Source organism: Balaenoptera musculus, chromosome 17 (assembly GCF_009873245.2).
Source record: "Balaenoptera musculus isolate JJ_BM4_2016_0621 chromosome 17, mBalMus1.pri.v3, whole genome shotgun sequence".
Classification (NCBI taxonomy): domain Eukaryota; kingdom Metazoa; phylum Chordata; class Mammalia; order Artiodactyla; family Balaenopteridae; genus Balaenoptera; species Balaenoptera musculus.
Window position 1 is genome coordinate 858,603 of NC_045801.1, and position 18,052 is coordinate 876,654.

The following is an 18,052-nucleotide window of genomic DNA, read 5'->3' on the forward strand; positions in this document are numbered from 1 at the left end:
CCGGAAGGAGGAGACACAGATGATGACGATAAAACGTGACAATAATTAGTGTCTCTAGAATGCGGAGACTAGTGATGCGGAAAGTATTTAGAGATAAAATACAAAAAAATTTTCCTGAAATGAATCTTAAGACAAAAGGGACAAAGAATATACCAGGAAACAAAACAACTGGCAGGTTGTTTTTAAGGTTGCTGACTCTTAAAAAAAAAAAAAAAGTTTTTGGGATTTCCCTGGTGGTCCAGTGGTTAAGACTCTGTGCTCCCAATGCAGGGGGCCCGGGTTCAATCCCTGGTCAGGGAACTAGATCCGGCATGCCACAACTAAGAACCCGCTTGCCACAACTAAAAAAGATCCCACATGCGGAAACGAAGATCTCACATGCAGCAATGAAGACCCCGCGTGCTGCAGCTAAGACTCGGCACAGCCAAATAAATAAATAAATATTATATATATATATATATATATATATATATATATATATATATATATATATATATATATAAAGTTACTCGAGGACCCAAGCAGAAAAGAAATCAAACTACGGTCTCCTAGGACTTTTTTTTTTTTGATAAGTTTATTTATTTATTTATTGGCTGTGTGGGGTCTTCATTGCTGCGCGCGGGCTTTCTCTAGTTGTGGCGAGCAGGGGCTACTCTTCGTTGTGGCATGTGGGCTTCTCATTGTGGTGGCTTCTCTTATTGTGGAGCACGGACTCTAGGCATGTGGGCTTCAGTAGTTGTGGCACGCAGGCTCAGTAGTTGTGCCTCGCGGGCTCTAGAGCGCAGGCTCAATAGTTGTGGCGCACGGGCTTAGTTGCTCCATGGCATGTGGGATCTTCCTGGACCAGGGCTGGAACCTGTGTCCCCTGCATTGGCAGGTGGATTCTTAACAACTGCACCACCAGGGAAGTCCCTCTCCTAGGACTTTTTATAGCAGCATCAAATGTAGAAGTCGATGAATCAGTATTCACAGAATTCCAAAGGGAAAAGAGTAGCTCCAGAAGTTCCTGCACGTGGTTCTGCTTCTGCCATGTCAATGAAGGAGGTTAGGACCAGTCTTCCCAATGACAGCAATAGAAAAGACGGACAGAATGAATATGCTGTAAAACGTGTCTGAAGGCACTGCAAAGACGAAGGAGGTGAGCTCAGGGCAGGAGAGCACAGGAGTGGCCCCAGACCAGCAGACAGGCTTCCCCTGGCAGCAGCCACCAGCACCAGAAGCACAGCGCCAGGGGGAGGGCAGGGGCACAATGTGAGCAGGGCTTCTGCAGGTCTCAGCAACAAGGGGACAAAATCTGTATTCCAGAGCACTGGGTAAGGGCTTAGGGTTGCCAGGTTTAGCTAATAAAAATACAGAACATAATCCTGAGGACATACAGTAAGAAAGAATTTATTGTTTATCTGAAATTCAAATTTAAATGAGTGTCCTGTATTTTATCTGGCAATTCTATTGAGTAAGAATCCTGAAGAACTCCATCCTTTGGGAAATAAAGCAACCCTCGTGGGAACGGAATCCTCAGCTTCAAATCACTCAACCCCCTGACTAGATTAAGGTAATCTGAGTTGCCTCTAGCCTTGGTGCCTACCAGAAACTAAATAAGTCTCCTCTGGAGGAAGATGTCATTGTCCAGGACTTTAGCATACCTCCAACATTTTTAATAGGCAATGTACAGCAACCAAAAAATATCAGGCTAATGAGGAACCAAGATATGAGTGAAAAACAAGAAAAATGATGAACAATAGAAACAGACCCAGATGCAGCCAATAATGGAGTTCTTGGACATAGACTTTAAAATAATTATGAGTGATATATTCAAGGAATTAAAAGACAAGACTGAAAACTTTGGGCAGAGAACTGGAAACAATAATAAAGAACCAAATGGAAATTCTAGAATGTAAAAATACAAAACATAAATTGAGAGTTCAATGGCTAAGTTTAACAGCATAATAGACATAGCTGGAAATAGAATTAGTAACCTGGAACACAGTACAAATGAAAATATCCAGATTAAAGACAGAGAGACAAAAGGAAAGGTCTGACGCCGATGTCATGGGAGTTGCAGGCATGAGGGAAAGAGAGGATGGTAGCAACGTTCAAAGAGAATTTTTCAGAACAAACAAGAGATCAAGTCAGAGCTTTGATACGCATGAAGAATCCCAAGCAGGATGAGTACAAAAACAAGCAAGCACACACAAACACCAGAGCACACCATAGTATAATTGCCAAAACCTAATGAAATGAGAACAATCTTCTTTACCCCTTCAAAGGGGTAAAAAAACAGTTTTTACTGCAAAATAAACACACCTTTGGACAAACAAAACTTTAGGAGGATTCAGTAGCAGCAGACCAACAATGAAGAGAAAGACAAAAGAGAAAGAAAAAAGGCAGAAGAGACAAAGCCAAATGGGACATGGAGGTGCAGGTAGGGAGGGTGCATTGGAAAGAATACACATAAGAGTTGTGCAGAACAGTAGCACCAACATCACAGATATATGAGAGCTAAAACACACACAAAATAATAGCATATCTATTGGAAGAGGGTAAGTGTAGTTAAAAGGGCTAAGATTCTTGCATTGTCAGAAAAGTAGAGAGTTATAGTAGTCTTGAGAATTCGAAGACATGTTGTAAACTCTAGGGTAACTACTAAAGATTAGTAAGAGAACGTTGTGGCAGACACACACTAAGGTAATGCCCTGTGGCTTATGCCCTGTGGCTTATGCCCTCTCCTTGAGTGTGGGTAGAATCTGTGAAGTAGCTTTAATCAGGCAAAGGTGATAGGCTGTCACTCCCATGGTTATGTTACATTCTGGAAGATTCCATCTTAGCAACTGACTCTCCTGCTGGCCTTAAAGAAGCAAATGGCTGTGTTGAGAGCTGGCTGCAGAGGGGCCATGTTATGGGGAGCTGTGGGCGGCCTCCAGGCCTGCAGAGCACCTCCAGCCAATGGCCAGAGAGAAGCCAGGACCCAGTCCTCCAAGTAGACAGATACTGCCAACAACCCAAATGAACTTGGAGGTGGAGTCTTCCCCACTCAAGCCTCCAGTGAGACCACAGCCCCAGCTGACACCTCGACTGCAGCCTGTGAGGTCCTGAGGGGCACCAGGTGGGTCACCCTTAGATGCCCGACCCACGGAAACAGTGAGATAGTAAATATGTGTTGTTTTAAGGTGCTAAGTTTGTGGTAATTTGTTACGCAGCACAGAAAATACAAATTTATACCTAACTGCTAAGAGTAGAAAAAATTGGAATAATAAAACATTTTAACAGATTAAAAGAAGGCCAAGAAGGAGAGTAAAAAGGGACACCAAGTAAATTGAAAATTATGAAGTAAACACTAAGATGAGATTTAAACACACATATGTTAATTGATTACATTACATGTATTGGGTTGGCCAAAAAGTTTGTTCTGGTTCAATATCTGCAAAGCAATCAATGTGCTACACCACATTAACAAATTGAAGAATAAAGATCATATGCTCATCTCAATAATGCAGAAAAAGCTTTTGACAAAATTCAACATACATTTATGACAAAAACTCTCCACAAAGTGGGTATAGAGGGAAGATACCTCGACATAATAAAGGCCATATATGATAAGCCCACATCATACTCAATGGTGAAAAATTGAAAGTGTTTCCTCTAAGATCAGGATCAAGACAAGGATGCCCACTCTCACCACTTCTATTTAACATAGTTTTGGAAGTCCTAGCCACAGTAATCAGATAAGAAAAAGAAATAAAAGGAATCTAAATTGGAAAGGAAGAACTATCACTATTTGCAGATGACATGGTAATGTATGACTTTAGGATAGAAAATCCTAAAGATGCCACCAGAAAACTACTAGAGCTCATCATTGAATTTGGTAAAGTTGCAGGATATGAAATCAATATACAGAAATCCGTTGCATTTCTATACATTAACAATGAACTACTGGAAAAAGAAATTAAGGAAACAATCCCATTTACCATTGCATCAAAAATAATAAAATACCTAGGAATAAACTTACTAAGGAATTAAAAGAACTGTACTAGGAAAACGATAAGACACTGATAAAAAAAAAATTGAAGATGACACAAACAGATGGAAAGATATACTGTGTTCCTGAATTGGAAGAACTGAAATTATTAAAATGACCATACTACCCAAAGCAATCTGTAGATTCAATGTAATGCCTATCAAAATACCATGGATATTTTTCACCAAACTAGAACAAATAATTTTAAAATTTGTATGGAAACACAAAAGACCCCAAATAGCCAAAGCAATCTTGAGAAAGAAGAACAAAATTGGAAGAATCACACTCCCTGACTTCAGACTATACTACAAAGCTACAGTAATCAAAACAGTATGGTACTGACACAAAAACAGAAGTGGAGATCAATGGAACAGGATAGAAAGCCCAGAAATAAACCCATGCACCTGCAGTTAATTAATCTATGACAAAGGAGGCAAGAATATACAATGGAGACAAGACAGTTTCTTTAATAAGTGGTGTGGGAAAACTGGACAGCTACATGTAAAACAATGAAATTAGAACATTCTCTAACACCATCTACAAAAATAAACTCAAATGGATTAAAGACCTAAATGTAAGACCGGATACCATAAAACTCCTAGAGGAAAACATAAGCAGAACACTCTTTGACATAAATCACAGCAATATCTTTTTTGAATCTGTCTCCTAAAGCAAAGGAAATAAAAGCAAAAATAAGTAAATGGGACCTAATTATACTTAGAAGCTTTTGCACAGCAAAGGAAACCATCAACAAAACAAAAAAACAGCTTACAGAATGGGAGAAAGTATTTGCTAATGATATGACCAATAAGGGGTTAATATCCAAAATATAATAAACAGGTCATACAACATCAAAAAAATTTTAAAATGGGCAGAGAACCTGAATAGACATTTTTCCAAAGAAGATATACAGATAGCCAAGAGGCACATGAAAAGATGCACACTATTGTTAATCATCAGAGAAATGCAAATTAAAACCACAATGAGATATCACCTCACACCTGTCAGAATGGCTATCATCAAAAAGACCACAAATAACAAATGTTGGTGAGCATGTGGAGAAAAGGGAACCCTGGTCCACTGTTAGTGGGAATGTAAGTTGGTGCAGCCACTGTGGAAAACATTATGGCAGTTTCTCAAATAACTAAAAACAGAACTACCACATGACCCAGCAATTTCACTCCTGGGTATATATCTGAAAAAAATGAAAACACTAATTGGAAAAGATACATGCACCCCTATCTTCAGAGCAGCATTATTTACGATTGCCAAGATATGGAAACAACCTAAGTGTCTATCAACAGATGAATGGATAAAGAAGATGTTCATCTATATATATAACAATGGAACAATACTTAGCCATTAAAAAAGAATGAAACTTCATCATTTACCACAAAAAGGTTGGACATGTCCAGTATTATGCTTAGTGAAATAAATCAGAGAGAGAAAGACAAATGCTCTATGTTATCACTCATATTCAGGATCAAAAAAAATAAAACAAAGAAATGAATATAGCAAAACAGAAACAGACGAACAGATATAGAGAACTAGTAGTTACCAGTGGGGAGAGGGAAGGGGAGGAACAAGATAGGAGTAGGGAATTAAGAGGTAAAAACTACTGTGTATAAAATAAATAAGCTACAAGGCTATATTGTACAACACAGGGAATACGGTCAACATTTTATAACTATAAATGTTTTATGGGACTTCCCTGGTGGTGCAGAGGTTAAGAATCCGCCTGCCAATGAAGGGGACACGGGTTCCAGCCCTGGTCCAGGAAGATCCCACATGCCGCGGACCAACTAAGCCCGTGTGCCACAACTACTGAGCCTGCGCTCTAGAGCCCGCAAGCCACAACTACTGAGCCCACGTGCCACAACTACCGAGCCTGCTCACCTAGAGCCCGTGCTCCGCAACAAGAGAAGCGACCGCAATGAGAAGCCTGCGCACCGCAACGAAGAGTAGCTCCCACTCGCCGCAACTAAAGAAAGCCCGTGCGCAGCAACAAAGAGCCAACACAGCCAAAAATAAAAATAATTAATTAATTAAAATAAATCAATAAATAAAAATAAATGTTTTATAATCTATAAAAATTGTGAATCACTGTTATACACTTGAAAGTAATATAAATATTGTAAATCAACTATACCTCAATTAATTTTTTAATTAATTAAATTTTTTAATTTAAAAATAAATAAAATAAAAATGCAAAACTATGTACCTCCTACAAATGTTATTTATTTATTTATTGCCATGCCCCACGGCATGTGGGATCTTAGTTCCCTGACCAGGGATCAAACCCAGGCCCCCAGCAGTGGAGGCGGGGAGTCTTAACCACTGGACCACCAGGGAAGTCCCCCTCCTTGCAAAATTTAAAGTTGACATCTAAGATTTTTCATAATAAGTTTAAATAGTTGCAAAAGATCAAATTTGTGGTATATGATAAAAATTTAAAATAAAACTCTTACTTTGTCAATGGATTACATATACCATAACCATTTCATACCCCTCATCACCCTTTTTAAAATATGCACAAGCAACTTCTTTTATAATTAGAAATGGCACCTAGTGACGTTCTCCTTGAAATTTTATATCTATCCCACTTTCTTCAAAGATTTATATCCTAATATATTTCACGCCTTTTACTGATAATCCTGTAATATTTCCTATAATATATAGTCATAATAAATTCTTTTGAAATTCAGTTTTAAAGTTTTCCCTGTAAGTACAAGGCTCTACATTAAAAAAAAAAAATTCTCCTGTACTGAGTTGTCATTACTGTTAGTGTTAGCACACAATTGTTCAAAATGACTAATATATTACAAAATTTGGCTGTGTAATCATTGAACATAAAGAATGAAAGCTGTGCAGGAAAGGCATACTGTAGTGAAACGGGTGGGATTTGTATCCGACGCACCTAGCAGCCCGGCCGCCCCCTCGCTCCTGCCTGCGCCCCTCTGCGCCCCCTTCCTGCTCCCTGACTCCCCGCTTGGCGCGGACACCTGTCAATCACGCTCGGACTGCTGAGCCCACGTGGCTCCGGACAGCTCCCATGGCCGTGAGGTCCACCTGCCCTCTGGCTCTGCGCGACCCCACCTCTGCGCTCTGCTTGTGCGCCCACCGCCCCTTCACCGTCAGGCACCTGCCCTTCTGGACCGTGCCCGGACGGCTCAGGAGAGGTCAGGCCCCCGGCGACCCGTCCTCTCTGCCCGCTCAGAGGTCAGAACAGCCGGGTGAAGTCCCAGCAGCCCGGGCTGCGCTGAGCTGACCGCCCTTCAGAGCACGTTCCCGGCCCCCATGGGCTCCCCGACAAGCTTCTGGATTCTGATCTCCCCAACAGCTTCTCTTTCTTCCCGTGGTAAAGGAGATGGCTGTTTCTGAAAGGGTCCCTGTACCTCTGTGTCCCCTTCTTGGTTTTTTTAGACTTCCAACAGCTGTTCAGCCAACTTTCATATTAAAATCCGTCTTTTAAATTTCGTTAGTCTCTTGTTTTCCTGACTGCACTCTGACAGGTACCAGAAGGTGCCAGGAAACAGACCCTAAGAGGTACTAGCATGCAATCTACTCAGTCATGTTTTTGTCCTTGACCTGGCACCGAGCTCCCTACCAATGGGCAATGAGATGCCCGTAATCCAGGCGAGAAGTGGTAGGTGTCACAGCAAACCAAATTCGCACCTGCATCCTTCCGGGAGGGAGCCCACAACCCACCGCGGTGTGAACAGATCTGCCTCCCAGCCTCCCCGAGGGCCCTGTCCACTTACTAGGGTGACCGTGCCCTGGAGGGAGGGCACCCGCCAGACTTCTCAGGGACTAACCTCTGGTTCTGAATCAGTTCCAGGGGCCCCCAAACACCACTGTGGTCCACTAGTCAAAGTGGGGACTTACCATGCACAGGAGAAAATGGAACTTGGCTCCAAGTTCACAGTGTATTGGTCCTGGTAGTTCTGCAGACCCACCCTATGGTTGTTTCCCTGGTTCCTAAATGTGTAAGTAAAAGATACATTGTCAGATGCCCTCTGGAGAGGCCACGTAACAAGACCGAAAGCCAGCAAGAAACTGAGTCCCTCATCCAAGGTCCCCAAGGGAGCGAACCCTTCCCCAGTCGAGCCCCGAGGTGAGACCACAGCCCCAGCCAACGCCTGGTAGCAGCCTGTGAGACACTGAACAGAGGGCCCCGCTGAGCTGTGCCTGGATTCCTGACCCACAGAGACCACGCGGTAACACAACAGCCACTAAATCTGTGATCTGTGAAGCAGCGCTAGGTAACTGACACTGGTGCTCCCCCAGCCGAAGGACTTGCCAGGAGCCAGCAGGCAGAGCGGAAGCGGCTTCTCTCACTGTTACGTCTAATGACCCACTGAAGGTATTTTTGTTTCCTCTCTCCATGACTCTGAGGTCTGCTGGTTGAGAAGTCTTAGTTCCCAGGATAGGAACACTTCCACCAGGTGACATGAGGATGGTTTGAATTGAACACTGAGACCTCTGCCTGACCACTAAATTAGCAAAGAAGGGAGTCACTGCGCTGACTGGGGTAATAGATTCTGACTACGCAGGAAGGTCAGTTCACTGCCCCTCACGCGGGTAAGGAGGACTGTCTGGAACCCAAGGTATTCCCTGGGGAGCCTGTCACTCACACATCTGATAGTAGACGTCAACGCAAAACTAAAGCAACTGAAAACAAACAAACAAATAAGCACCGATGACGATTCAAATCCTTCAGGTAAAGAGCCCAGAGCAGCAGGTGTCCTAGCTGAGGGCAAAGGGCACATGGAATGGGCAGTGGAGGGAGGGAGCCCATGGTCAGTTACGGAGATGAGAACAGCAGTGGCTGTGTCTGTTTGTTCCATGTATTTGTATATATTGACTAATTTCCTTTTCCACTCTGTTTTATTCTCCTATATTTTATGTCAGGTTTGTTGGTGTTGGTAAGCTTTACAATTTTGTGTTTAAGTTTCAGGAAATCCAGGTTCCAGGTGAGACGTGAATGAATTTAAGGCGTAATTAATATCACCCAGGGATGTAGAGGCCCCAGGGACACTGTTTTCACTTTTTGGAAAGACAGTGAGACCATCTTCATCCACACCCAGGACAGTTGCACCCTGTCAGGCAGAAGCACACGCTGCCGCGTGGAAGCTCACACGCGTGGGAAGGGTGTGTGTGGAGGTCACAGCCCAGGGCTGAGAGCGTCGGTCAGCATGCCTTCCCTCTCAGCATCAAGCCCACCCTTCCATGGTCCGCTTTGTGCTGCTGGGGCCGCAGCAAACCACGCAGCTCCTGTGCCAGCAGGGGGCACGAGAGGGGACCTGCAGGCAGGAGGTAGCAGAAGGACTCCGTTCTTCTGTCTCCTTGACGCACTCGTGCTGCCCCGGCAGTGGCCACGCTCGCCAGCATTAGCTGCTGGCTCCGCACCAGAAAACGTCTCCTGCCCCTTTGCCAGAGGAGAGAGGTCTTTGTGAACCACGATGACCTCACCTGAAGTCCCTAGGTCCCCCTTTGCTGCACGCAGGCCAGCAGTCAGTCAGGGGTCGGAGCAGGGGGAGTGGGGAAGTGCAGGTCGGCTGCAGAAAGAGGTGGACTACTTCCAAACAACGTTTGTTTGTTTGTTCTTACAGGAAATGGCTAATGTTAGCCTTGAAGCCTCCACCTGACTAGGACCCCTGGGAAGGTTCAGAGGGCACGCCTTCATCAAAACAATGGAAAAACACACCCGTGAGCTCAGTGGTGGCTCTCCTCTGGAGGCTGGGCTGGTACTGGGGAGGCCAGATTCACTGCCCTAACATCAATGGGGTGACGGGATTCCAGAACAGAAGAGGCTAAGCAGCAGCACTGAACTCTCGGAGGTAAGATGGTATCGCGATAGGCAGCGGGCAGGGTGGCGGTCAGGAGGCCTTGACCCGGGGCGAGATGCAGGGCAGTCTACGGGATATTGCTCAGTTTGTGTAGTCAGAGAAACACCAGGCTCTGCCAACCAGAAATCTGACATCAGCCACTAGCGTCTAGTTCCCAGACATAAGTCAAGGTCAAAGATTCACAGCTCCTAGATTGAAGAAGATGCCAGATGCCCTTGGAGAAGGACCGTGCGATGCTTCTACAAGTGCTCTCCCAACGATGACTATTCTCCCAAGCCTTCCCTGGAGGGGTCAGTGGCCTCTGCCAGCATCCATTGTGCACTGGGAGAGTGGGATTGACATATATACACTATTGATACTATGTATAAAATAGATAACTAACGAACACCTGCTGTATGGCACAGCGAACTCTACTCAATGCTCTGTGCTGACCTAAATGGGAAGGAAAGACAAAAGAGAGGGGATATATGTATTCATATAGCCGATTCACTTTGTTGTACAGTAGAAACTAACACAACGTTGTAAAGCAACTACACTCCAACAAAAATAAAAATTAAAAGTCCATTAAAAGTATTAAAGAACAAATAAAAACAGTAAGGAATTCCTGGGACAACATCTAGGATAAGGCAGAACCCAAAGAGATAAGCCCAACATTCAAAGTTGCTTAATCCTAAGGGCATTTGCCAAATATCAAGCAAAAGCTATAAATCCAAAAAAAAAAAAAGAAGAAGAAACAATTGATAAGCGGGACTTCATTAAAATTAAAAGTTTCAGGACTTCCCTGGTGGCGCAGTGGTTGAGAATCCGCCTGCCAATGCAGGGGACACGGGTTCGAGCCCTGGTCCGGGAAGATCCCACATGCCGCGGAGCAACTAAGCCCGTGCGCCACAACTACTGAGCCTGCACTCTAGAGCCTGGGAGCCACAACTACCGAAGCCTGCGTGCCTAGAGCCCGTGCTCTGCAACAAGAGAAGCCACCGCAATGAGAAGCCCGCACACCACAACGAAGAGTAGCCCCCGCTCGCTGCAACTAGAGAAAGCCCGCACGCAGCAACAAAGACCCAACGCGGCCATAAATAAATAAATAAATAAATTTATTTTAAAAAAAAATTAAAAATTTCTGCTCCACGAAAGACTGGGAGAAAACATTTGCAAAAGATACAAATGATAAAGGACTGTTATCTGAAATATACAAAGAACTCTTAAAGCCCAACAGGAAGAAAACAACCTGATTTTAAAATGGGCCAAACACCTGAACAGACACCTCACCAGAGAACATACACCGATGGCACATAAGCATATGAAAGCTGCTCCATATCATCTGTCATCAGGGAAATGCAAATTAAATCAGCAGCGAGGTACCACTCCACACCTATTCCAGACACTTAGGACGCCAGATGCAGGAGAGGGTGTGGAGCCGCAGGAACTCGCATTCATTGCTGGCGGGAACGCAGGGTGGTGCAGCCACTTTGGAAGACAGGCAGTTTCTTATAAAACTGAATATACTCTAATGATTCGGCAGTTGTGCTCCTTGGTATTTACCGAAAAGAGCTGAAATTTTATGTTCACATCAAATCCAACACACGGATGTTTATAGCAGCTTTATTCATAATTGCCAAAACTTGGAAGCGACCAAGATGTCCTTCAGTAGGTGAGTGGATAAATAAACTGTAGTCCATCCAGACAATGGAATGTTATTTAGCACTAAAAAGAAATGAGCTATCAAGACACAAAAAGACATGGAGGAACCTTAAATGCAGATTACTAAGTGAAAGAAGCCAATTTGAGAAGGCTATAATACTGTATGATTCCAACTATTTCACATTCTGGAAAAGGCAAAACTATGGAGACAATAAAAAGATTGGTGGGGACTTCCCTGGTGGTGCAGTGGTTAAGAATCCGCCTGCCAGTGCAGGGGACATGGGTTCGATCCCTGGTCCGGGAAGATCCCACATGCCACGGAGCAACTAAGCCCGTGTGCCACAACTACTGAGCCTGCGCTGTAGAGCCTGTGAGCCACAACTACTGAAGCCCACGCGCCTAGAGCCCGTGCTCCGCAACAAGAGAAGCCACTGCAATGAGAAGCCCGCACACAGCAACAAAGACCCAACACAGCCATAAATAAATAAATAAATAAATTAAAAAAAAAAAAAGATTGGTGGTTGTGAGGGATTGAAGTGGGTAGGAGGAATAGACAGAACACGGGGGAATTTTAGGGCAGTGAAAATACTCTGATACCACAGTGAGGTATACATGTCATTATACATTTGTCCAAATCCACAGAATGTACGACACCGAGAGCCCTAATGTAAACTATGGACTCTGGGTGATGACGGTGTGTCTGTGTAGGCTCATTACTTGTCACCAGTGTCCCACTCTGGTGAGGGACGTTGATAATGGGGGAGGCTATGCATGTGTGGGGACTGGGTATCTATGGGAAAGCTCTGTGCCTTCCCCTCAATTTTGCTCTAAAAAAATAAAGCCTAAATTTAAAAAAACGAAGAAAAAAAAAAGATTTGAGGAAAACAGGTGTGGTGAGGCCCATCACATCTCCATTAAACTCACCTGTCTGGCCTTTGCGAGAAACAAATAACCGTGGAAGATGGTGGATGACAGGAAACTTACACAGGCAGCAGAAGCAATCAGGGCTGCCAGGCTGGAAGTGGCGTCTCCACTGCAGCAGATCCACACAGCCTCTGGCACTGTGGCGTGTAACGGCTGACTGGCCATGGCTTTCTCCTCCTGTCCGTGCCTGCAGAGCGTCCAAGCAGCAGGCCTTCCCTGTCCTGTCTCAGGACCACGGTTACTCTCTGGCTTCCTGTCACAATATAGTTCATAGGGACCGCGGTGGGCAGAATGGCAGCCCCCCGACGACATCCTTGTCCTGCTCCCGGGAGCCGGTGAATCCACTGTGTTACATGGCAAAAGGCAATCAAGATTGGAGATGGAACTAAGGTTGCCAATCAGCTGACCTTAAGATAGGGAACCCCCCCCGGGATTATCTGAGTAGGTGCAATGTGATCACAAGGGACCTTACAAGTGGAAGAGGGGGACGGGGGAGACGCAGAGGGAGCTGTGACTTTGGAAGAAGGTTGCTGACTTTGAAGGTGGCGGAAGAAGCCACCAGCCAAGGAATGCGGGCGCCTCTAGGAGCTTGTCGAGGACAAAGACACAGATGGTCCTCTAGGAGCTTGCCGAGGACAAAGACACAGATGGTCCTCTAGGAGCTTGTTGAGGACAAAGACACAGATGGTCCTCTAGGAGCTTGCCGAGGACAAAGACACAGATGGTCCTCTAGGAGCTTGCCGAGGACAAAGACACAGATGGTCCTCTAGGAGCTTGTCGAGGACAAAGACACAGATGGTCCTCTAGAGCCTGCCGAGGACAAAGACACAGATGGTCCTCTAGGAGCTTGCCGAGGACAAAGACACAGATGGTCCTCTAGGAGCTTGCCGAGGACAAAGACACAGATGGTCCTCTAGGAGCTTGCCGAGGACAAAGACACAGATGGTCCTCTAGGAGCTTGTCGAGGACAAAGACACAGATGGTCCTCTAGGAGCTTGTCGAGGACAAAGACACAGATGGTCCTCTAGGAGCTTGCCGAGGACAAAGACACAGATGGTCCTCTAGGAGCTTGCCGAGGACAAAGACACAGATGGTCCTCTAGGAGCCTGCCGAGGACAAAGACACAGGTGGTCCTCTAGGAGCCTGCCGAGGACAAAGACACAGGTGGTCCTCTAGAGCCTGCAGAGGACAAAGACACAGATGGTCCTCTAGGAGCTTGTCGAGGACAAAGACACAGATGGTCCTCTAGGAGCTTGCCGAGGACAAAGACACAGATTGTCCTCTAGGAGCTTGCCGAGGACAAAGACACAGATGGTCCTCTAGGAGCTTGCCGAGGACAAAGACACAGATGGTCCTCTAGGAGCTTGTCGAGGACAAAGACACAGATGGTCCTCTAGGAGCCTTGTCGAGGACAAAGACACAGATGGTCCTCGAGGACAGAAGCAACAGATGTCTAGCTCGAGGACAAAGACACAGATGGTCCTCTAGGAGCTTGTCGAGGACAAAGACACAGATGGTCCTCTAGGAGCTTGTCGAGGACAAAGACACAGATGGTCCTCTAGGAGCTTGCGATGACAAAGACACAGATGGTCCTCTAGAGCTTGCCGAGGACAAAGACACAGATGGTCCTCTAGGAGCTTGCCGAGGACAAAGACACAGATGGTCCTCTAGAGCCTGCCGAGGACAAAGACACAGATGGTCCTCTAGGAGCTTGCCGAGGACAAAGACACAGATGGTCCTCTAGAGCCTGCCGAGGACAAAGACACAGATGGTCCTCTAGGAGCTTGCCGAGGACAAAGACACAGATGGTCCTCTAGGAGCTTGCCGAGGACAAAGACACAGATGGTCCTCTAGGAGCTTGCCGAGGACAAAGACACAGATGGTCCTCTAGAGCTTGCCGAGGACAAAGACACAGATGGTCCTCTAGGAGCTTGCCGAGGACAAAGACACAGATGGTCCTCTAGAGCCTGCCGAGGACAAAGACACAGATGGTCCTCTAGGAGCTTGCCGAGGACAAAGACACAGATGGTCCTCTAGGAGCTTGTCGAGGACAAAGACACAGATGGTCCTCTAGGAGCTTGCCGAGGACAAAGACACAGATGGTCCTCTAGGAGCTTGCCGAGGACAAAGACACAGATGGTCCTCTAGGAGCTTGCCGAGGACAAAGACACAGATGGTCCTCTAGAGCTTGCCGAGGACAAAGACACAGATGGTCCTCTAGGAGCTTGCCGAGGACAAAGACACAGATGGTCCTCTAGGAGCTTGCCGAGGACAAAGACACAGATGGTCCTCTAGGAGCTTGCCGAGGACAAAGACACAGATGGTCCTCTAGGAGCTTGCCGAGGACAAAGACACAGATGGTCCTCTAGGAGCTTGCCGAGGACAAAGACACAGATGGTTCTCTAGAGCCTGCAGGAAGCATGGCCGGCTTGCCGAGACCTTGATTTTAGCCCACTGAAGCCCACGTCGGACTTCTAACCCACAGACCTGCAAGATAATACATTTGTGCTCTTATAAGGCACTAAATGTGCGTTCATTGTTCTTATAGCAGCTACAGGAACTAATACAGGAACCTGGGCCATTCTGACAGTTCACTGATCCGGAAGTTCCAGAGGGTGGGAGATAAAGCCACGCTAATGAAGTTTTTAGGGTTCATAGATCTGGGACATGCCAGGTCACCTTAAAGGAAAAGATAAATTGCTACGCCTTGGACCTCCTTCCGTCAAGAAAGAGGCCCAGCGCTTGGCAGGCCTCTCAAGACTCTGGAGCAGCAAGTGCCGTATTCGGGAATAGCACCCCACCCACGTCCTGGGAGACCCAGAAGGCTAATGCTCAAGCCCAGAGGTCATGGCAGAGGCGTGGGCTGCCAGGCTGCCGGGCCAAGTGGCCAGCAGGTCTGATAAGCTGGAGGTATTTGTGGGGAGAAGGATGCCGTGTGGGACCTCTGGCCAACCCGGTTGGAGGGCCGCGGCACAGACTTCAGGCTCCAGAGCAAAGCTGTGCCTTCCCTGGTAGAACACAGTTCTGGGTCTGGAGAACAGCTCCCGGGATGCCATCGGCCCCAGTGGAGCCTGGAAGTCCAAGGGAGGCACCGGAGGCGGTTCGGAGCCGGGGTCAGCGGCCAGCAAGGCAGGAGGGAGAGAAGGAAGCCGGAGCACAGAGAGCCGTCCCTGGGGGTGGGGGCTTGGGCACAGGCTCAGCAGGGAGCAGTCGCGGGAGACCAGGCTCGCGAGAGGAAGGCCGCGACGGGTGCGCGCTTTGGATGCGCTGTGGAGCTTGAGGACACCCAGGGGAGGGCTGGGATGCGCCTGACTGTGGGTCTGGGCCGCAGGAGGAAAGACTTGGGTAAAGATTCGGCTCTGGAGGCCGCTGCCGAGAGGCCACAGCGGAGGCTGCGCGCTGAGAGGACATGCCAGGTCACCTGGGACCGGAGGGTGCCCACCGCCGTCCCCGGAGTGCCCGCGCCCCGAGGTTGGCTCCCGCCACGGCACGCAGAGCGGCCGGCGGGGCGGACCGGGCGATCACCTGGAGCTGGAGGCGTCGGGGAGAGGGGCTCCGCACACACGGCCCGGGCGCCCCCTCCCGCCGGCCGGCCTGAGAGCGCAGCCGGGGCCCGCGGGCTCTCACCTGTCGGGGCCTCAGGGCGCTCCTGGGGTGCGGGCCCCGTCGCCAGCTGGCGCCTCTCTCCCGGCTTCCCGGGGGCAGGGGGGCGGTCAGCGCGGCGGAGGTGCGGACGTGTACGGGCCACCGGAAGAGGGGCCGCGTCCCGGCTGTGCAGGAGGGGCCGCCCGCAGCCGCATCGCGAAGCCACCCCAACGGGGCCACGGCCTCCGCAGCAAACACGGCCTCCGCGGGGCGCCGCAGGGGGCGCCCGCGAGCGCCCGCAGGCAGGACCGCCCCGCACCTGGGGCCCGAAGCCCAGGCTCGAGAGCCGAGGTGTGGAGAGGCCTCCGGTGGGCGGACCCTCTGCCCGCCCTACCCCACCCCTAACACTGCCCGCCCCCCGTGCCACTCCCTTGCGGGGCGCCCACCCTGCTCCCCGGGGATGCTGGCTGTCGACCTCCCCGCCAAGCCTCTGGGGAAAGGGCTGAGCGGGAGGGGGTGCAGCAGGCAGGGCTGGGCCAGGCAAACCAGTCGAGCCAGTGTGACAGAGCTGGCTGGGATGGGGCCCTGGGCGTGGGTGTGAGTCAGCGGCCCCGGGCTGGGGAAATGCTGGGGAGGAGTCGGTCCCAAGCCTCCCTCCCACCAGGAAGCGGGAGGTGGGGGGCACCAGCACTCAGGCTGGCCCTGCCCCTCCTCCCCCACTTGCGTCCCCAGGGCTCCCAAGGCTGGCCGGGTGGGGTCTCCTTGGGCCCCTGCGGGCTGAGCAGCCGGACCCCCCAACCAGGGCATCCCCAAGAGCCCTGCCCCACCTCAGGGCAGGCCGGCTCTTCCTACCCCCCCATCTCAGTCCACAAAATGCCACCTGGGCCTTTCAGGGTCCAGTTTCTTCCACCAGCCCCCGGCGCAGCCTGGCCCCCAGCAGGAGTCCACCACGAGGGGGCGAGTGGGTCCATCAACGCCACAGAATGCCCCAGACAAGCTTGGGCGCCCCAGGCTCTTCCGAGCACGCTGGCTGGGGGCTGAGGTGCTCAGCGTGGGCTGGGCCAGGGGCTCCTGTGGTAGTTGGGTTAGGATTGTCTGTGGCTGGTGAGCGTCTTGTCTGGATGGCCAGTGAGGCTGGGGAGGCGGCTCCTAGCCCTGTGGGCTGCAGTTGGAGTTTCCTGCGACCGGGGGTGGACGGGGTGGGACAGGGGTGGTGGGGCACTGGTGCCCGCCCAGGGCAAGACCAGACTCGTCGCTACACACAGCCGGCGGTCTGGCTGCCGAGAGTCACCTCCTCCAGTTTCTCTCAGTCTCCCTCCCAGTCTGGCCAAAGAGGCCCGTGCCCATACAGTCCTGCGCTGTGTCAGCCCATCAGTCAGCCTTCACGCCAGGTGAGCCACCGCGACGCCGAGTCCCTATAAACTGTCTGGCGTGGCCCAGCCTGCGTGCAGAGTGGGGCTGTGAGGCCCACAGACAGATCCCAGGCCAGAGCCTCGGCGCTGTGGGCACCAGCCAAGGGGAAGGGCAGACACGAGGGGCTGCAGGAGCAGAGGGCCCACCGTCGTGGCCTCCCAGGGATGCCCTCTGAGCCCGCCTGATCGAGGCCAGCCAGCCGATGAGCCTGGGCCCCCGGGGAGCAGACACCTGGTAACACAGGCGCCAGATCAGGGCCATGTCTGGCAGACGAAGTCGAGCTCGCAAACCCCGGGCCAGGAGGACGGGCAGGGCACAGAAGACCACGGGCCAGCAGGGCCCTGAGGCCAAGCCGCCGCCCCCTGCCCCAAGGGGCCCTCGGGACGAGGCAGGGGTGGCCCCTGCGGGGCATGTGACCGGCAGCAAGCTGGCTCCCCAGGGACACACCAGAGTGGCCAGACCAGAGCGGCCACAGGTAGCCAAGAGGCCGGAGAAGGCCACCGCTCTGGGGTCCGAGCTGGTGCCGGTCCCCGCTGCGGACGTGGAAGGCTGCGGGGCAGGCGGCCTCACGCCAGGCTGGGGCCCCAAGCCGCTGAGGCTCTGCGAGGTCCAGCTGTGCCTGGCC

General features: G+C 49.6%; 1 protein-coding gene across 1 annotated transcript; it reads right to left on the reverse strand.

The window, feature by feature from the left end:
* Positions 1–11,078: 11,078 nt before the first annotated feature.
* LOC118883777 (translation initiation factor IF-2-like) lies at positions 11,079–17,688 on the reverse strand. Its single transcript, XM_036830916.1, has 4 exons — positions 17,574–17,688; positions 16,057–16,545; positions 12,430–12,773; positions 11,079–11,568 (listed from the first exon to the last, which is right to left on the reverse strand). The coding sequence occupies exons 1-4, from the start codon at positions 17,686–17,688 to the stop codon at positions 11,563–11,565; spliced, it is 954 nt and encodes a 317-aa protein (XP_036686811.1). The 3' UTR covers positions 11,079–11,562.
* Between the last annotated feature and the right edge of the window lie 364 nt (positions 17,689–18,052).

Bases quoted from the DNA above. Each gene is read 5' to 3' on its own strand.
- LOC118883777 (XM_036830916.1), bottom strand. From the start codon at position 17,688: ATGGCCCTGATCTGGCGCCTGTGTTACCAGGTGTCTGCTCCCCGGGGG. The intron at 16,546-17,573 runs GTGGGCCCTCTG...TGCCTGGCCCAG, and splicing joins ATCCCTGGGAGGCCACGACG to CCCTGCCTGCTGCACCCCCT. The intron at 12,774-16,056 runs GTGAGAGCCCGC...CATGTAACACAG, and splicing joins GCGCCCTGAGGCCCCGACAG to TGGATTCACCGGCTCCCGGG.